At 28.1% G+C, this 3,497-nt stretch overlaps 1 protein-coding gene across 1 annotated transcript; it reads left to right on the plus strand.

The window, feature by feature from the left end:
• Positions 1 to 1,911: 1,911 nt before the first annotated feature.
• Positions 1,912 to 3,037, plus strand: LOC132721409 (uncharacterized). The gene is made up of 2 exons (XM_060705714.1): positions 1,912 to 2,081; positions 2,235 to 3,037. The coding sequence occupies exons 1-2, from the start codon at positions 2,034 to 2,036 to the stop codon at positions 2,892 to 2,894; spliced, it is 708 nt and encodes a 235-aa protein (XP_060561697.1). The 5' UTR covers positions 1,912 to 2,033; the 3' UTR covers positions 2,895 to 3,037.
• Positions 3,038 to 3,497: the final 460 nt, after the last annotated feature.

The following is a 3,497-nucleotide window of genomic DNA, read 5'->3' on the forward strand; positions in this document are numbered from 1 at the left end:
AGTGGAAGGGTATTTTCATATGATTCATCATATTTTTATAAGAAAAAAGTCCTTAAAACAATTGGTAATGCGCGTTCGTGTCAAGTGTCTTTACACGTGGTTTAGTTTGAATTACTTAAAACTCAAGTTGAATTCCTTTTAAAACCGCTAAAAATATAATCGAAGGAAAACATAAAATAAAAGAAAATATTCATATATTTTTGATTTGTACTTTGTAGCAATCGTGCGTCGTAAGCATTCTTAAGGATGTGGATAAAACAATGAGCCAATTAAATAGGTTCAGAGAAAATAAACCTCCTTCATTAGATTACACAGAAATTATCATTATTATAATAATACGCTTTCTTAATGATGAAGAAGTACGTAGAAACACTTAAGACAGTAAAGTATAGTACAGCGTTTTTTCCTAGGCAGAATATGAATAATTATATTTGTAAAATGAATATTAATGAATATTAAACTTGATAGATTTATACCCTTTCCCTAAATTTCAAACTCTTTATAATAAAAAAAATGCTTGGGGTCTCTTTTCTTTCATTTTGGAATACACAGTTTATTTCGATCAACATTAACATTATTAAAAATTTTGTTACATCTTTCTCATACAAATATAACAAACAAACCAGTGTTATAATTAACAGGCTCAAAACCATCCTCGTGCAAATGCATTTGTTTGTAAATTATTAAGTTTTTTTTCAAGATATCGTAACACTGTTTACTTTTTCTAATTACTTGTGATTTGACTCACTTTGGAAACAGAAGATGCCGAACAAGGTTGATAATAGGAGCTTGACGATAAATCATACGCTTACTGTTTCCTTACAAGTGTTATTCTTATTTTACTATATTTTGGAGAGAAATACTGAAATGATTTTAACCATTACTATTTGTGTTTTGTATTAGTAATTGAGTGATATTTAAACATTGAAAATATTAAACTTCTGCTGCAGCAATTTGCCTGAGTCAAGTTACAAAGTTGTAAATATCTAATATAATTATTTCTTATGAAAAAAGAACATGGTGCAAATACATTTTTTGAGTTTGAATACATTTATAGAAATAAAATTTTGGCACTTTAAATATACGTGTATTTATATATAAACAAATAAATGTTGATATGATATTCTCTCTGTTTCTCAAAAAATAATGAACTTTTCAATTTTAATAAAGGATAGCATCTATTTATAATTCAAAACACATTAACATGTACTTTTGGATAATTAATAGAATAGCATTTACTTTTTGATACAAAAAACAGTAATAATTATGTTCCGATAATAATAAATGTGTACTGTTCGATACAAAGCAGTTAACATATACTTTTCGATAATTAATAGAAGAACATGTACTTTTTGATACAAAAAACATTAACAGGGACGTTTCGATAAAAAATAATGTGTACTTTTTGATACAAAGTACATTAACATGTACACTTCGATACAAAATACATTTAGATCTACAAGTTCTTTTCGGTAATAAAAACATTAACGTGTACGTTTCGATACTAAATACATGTACTTTTCAATACTAATACATTAGCATGTACTTTTCAATACTAATACATAAACATGTACTTTTCAATACTAATACATGTACTTTTCAATACTAATACATTAACATGTACGTTTTGAAACTAAATACGTGTACTTTTCAATACTAATACATTAACATGTACTTTTCAACACTAATACATTAACATGTACTTTTCGGTAGTAAAAACTTTAAAATGTACTTTTCGTTTGTAGTGCATTGACAATCATATACAATTTAATCTGTTTTAATGAATCAAGTTTTTGTTTAATATCATATATTCAGGTCATAATTAGCGTTTCTATATTTGAATACATGAAAGGCAAGTCTCATGTGAAATCATATATACATTGTATAACAGCTGTGTAGTGAAGAACATATTCAATTTAAACTCACAGGAAATTGAAACAAACTATTCTAATGTTTTATATGGGCTATATACTATAATAAGACTAGCTTTAAAGTTAAACACATCACCGTTTCAGTGAAACGTTGCAATAATAATGCAGGATCAGGATTTAAATAGTTTGCAATTACATCAGATTTACAAGGTAAAATTTAAGAATTTGCTATTCATGATTTTTTTCAAAATATTTTATTATTTTATAATAAATCATTATTATTATAATTTGACTTTAAAATGTTAAACTATTGAATAATGTCTACGTTGGATATTTATATTGTTTGTATTTACATATACCTAGGCATTTGATGCTGCTCAAGAAACATTTGATGCTCCCGGGAAGATTTTAGTTTTGGTGACGAAAGAGTTTTACAGAAAAGCCATTGATTTTACAAGAGAGAACTTCCTTACGAAAGAACCAATAAACCGATCTTTAAACGTACAGTATACGTCCGAATATGAAGATCATTGGATAGCAACAATGAAACATAATTTATCGCTAATGATTATTCACAAAGAAACTGAAGACGTTGTTGCAATCATTAGGATAAAGGTCCAATGTAAAGACGACAAATCAGCTTTAACTGGCATACAAGCAAAACCTACACAACAGAAGCACTTATTCACTTCGTACTGTTCAAGTAAAGCGGATTTCTTCGGTTATTATGGAACGACACAAGCACTTCATTTTGTTGGGCTTACGGTTTCACAAAAATATCAAAAGCAAGGAATGGCATCTAAAATTGTTAATTCTGCATTGTGTATGATCCGAAACCTTGGAATCAAGCCAATATATGTTAAAACCGAGTCTGCGTCAATTTATGCACAGAAAATATTTGAAAAGGCAGGATTTGAGATTTTATTTGAACAGCCATTTGATAAATGGACTGTCGATGGAAAACAATTAATTAATAATACAGGTGTGCATGAATCAAGAAAAAACTATGGCTTGAAAGTCTAGGCTTTAGGAAAGTATATACGGGTATATGAACAGAAATATTGATAATGTTTATATATGCATAAATCATTTTACTTTTATATCATTTAGAGCATAATGTTGTTATGTAATCAATACGTATGTTCAATGTATAAACTTAAAGATGCATTTCATAATGCAACATTAACTTTCAAACTTATCGCATATATATACGTAAAGATGTATTTAAAGTATATGGTTGATTGATTTTTCGATATCTATCGATTGGTATGTACGAACCTATTTGATATTAATGTATTAATTTTATGTATAAATATTTGTAATCGTCATAGATGTGGTATGCACTGGTCTTATAAGTAGATGCAATTGCAGCCAGCAGGCAATGGATTTAATGAATATTAAACATCGATATTATCAAAGTTTACGCTCCATTCTCAGCTCGCTGAGACGTGAAACATTCGGCCGATGCGCAGGAAGGTACATCAAGTTATACAAAACTGAATTGTTAATATCGATATATTATACCTATGTTGTATAAAACAAACATGTATTCCTCAGGGTTTTTTGAAAGTATCGGGAGCACTATCGTTTTATTATCCTTAATACAGGATGATGTATCAATAAAAC

The sequence above is a fragment of the Ruditapes philippinarum genome, unplaced genomic scaffold, assembly GCF_026571515.1.
Source record: "Ruditapes philippinarum isolate M1 unplaced genomic scaffold, ASM2657151v2 ctg10990_1_1_1_1, whole genome shotgun sequence".
NCBI classification, from domain to species: Eukaryota; Metazoa; Mollusca; class Bivalvia; order Venerida; family Veneridae; genus Ruditapes; species Ruditapes philippinarum.

Bases quoted from the DNA above. Each gene is read 5' to 3' on its own strand.
- LOC132721409 (XM_060705714.1), top strand. From the start codon at position 2,034: ATGCAGGATCAGGATTTAAATAGTTTGCAATTACATCAGATTTACAAG. The intron at 2,082-2,234 runs GTAAAATTTAAG...ACATATACCTAG, and splicing joins AATTACATCAGATTTACAAG to GCATTTGATGCTGCTCAAGA.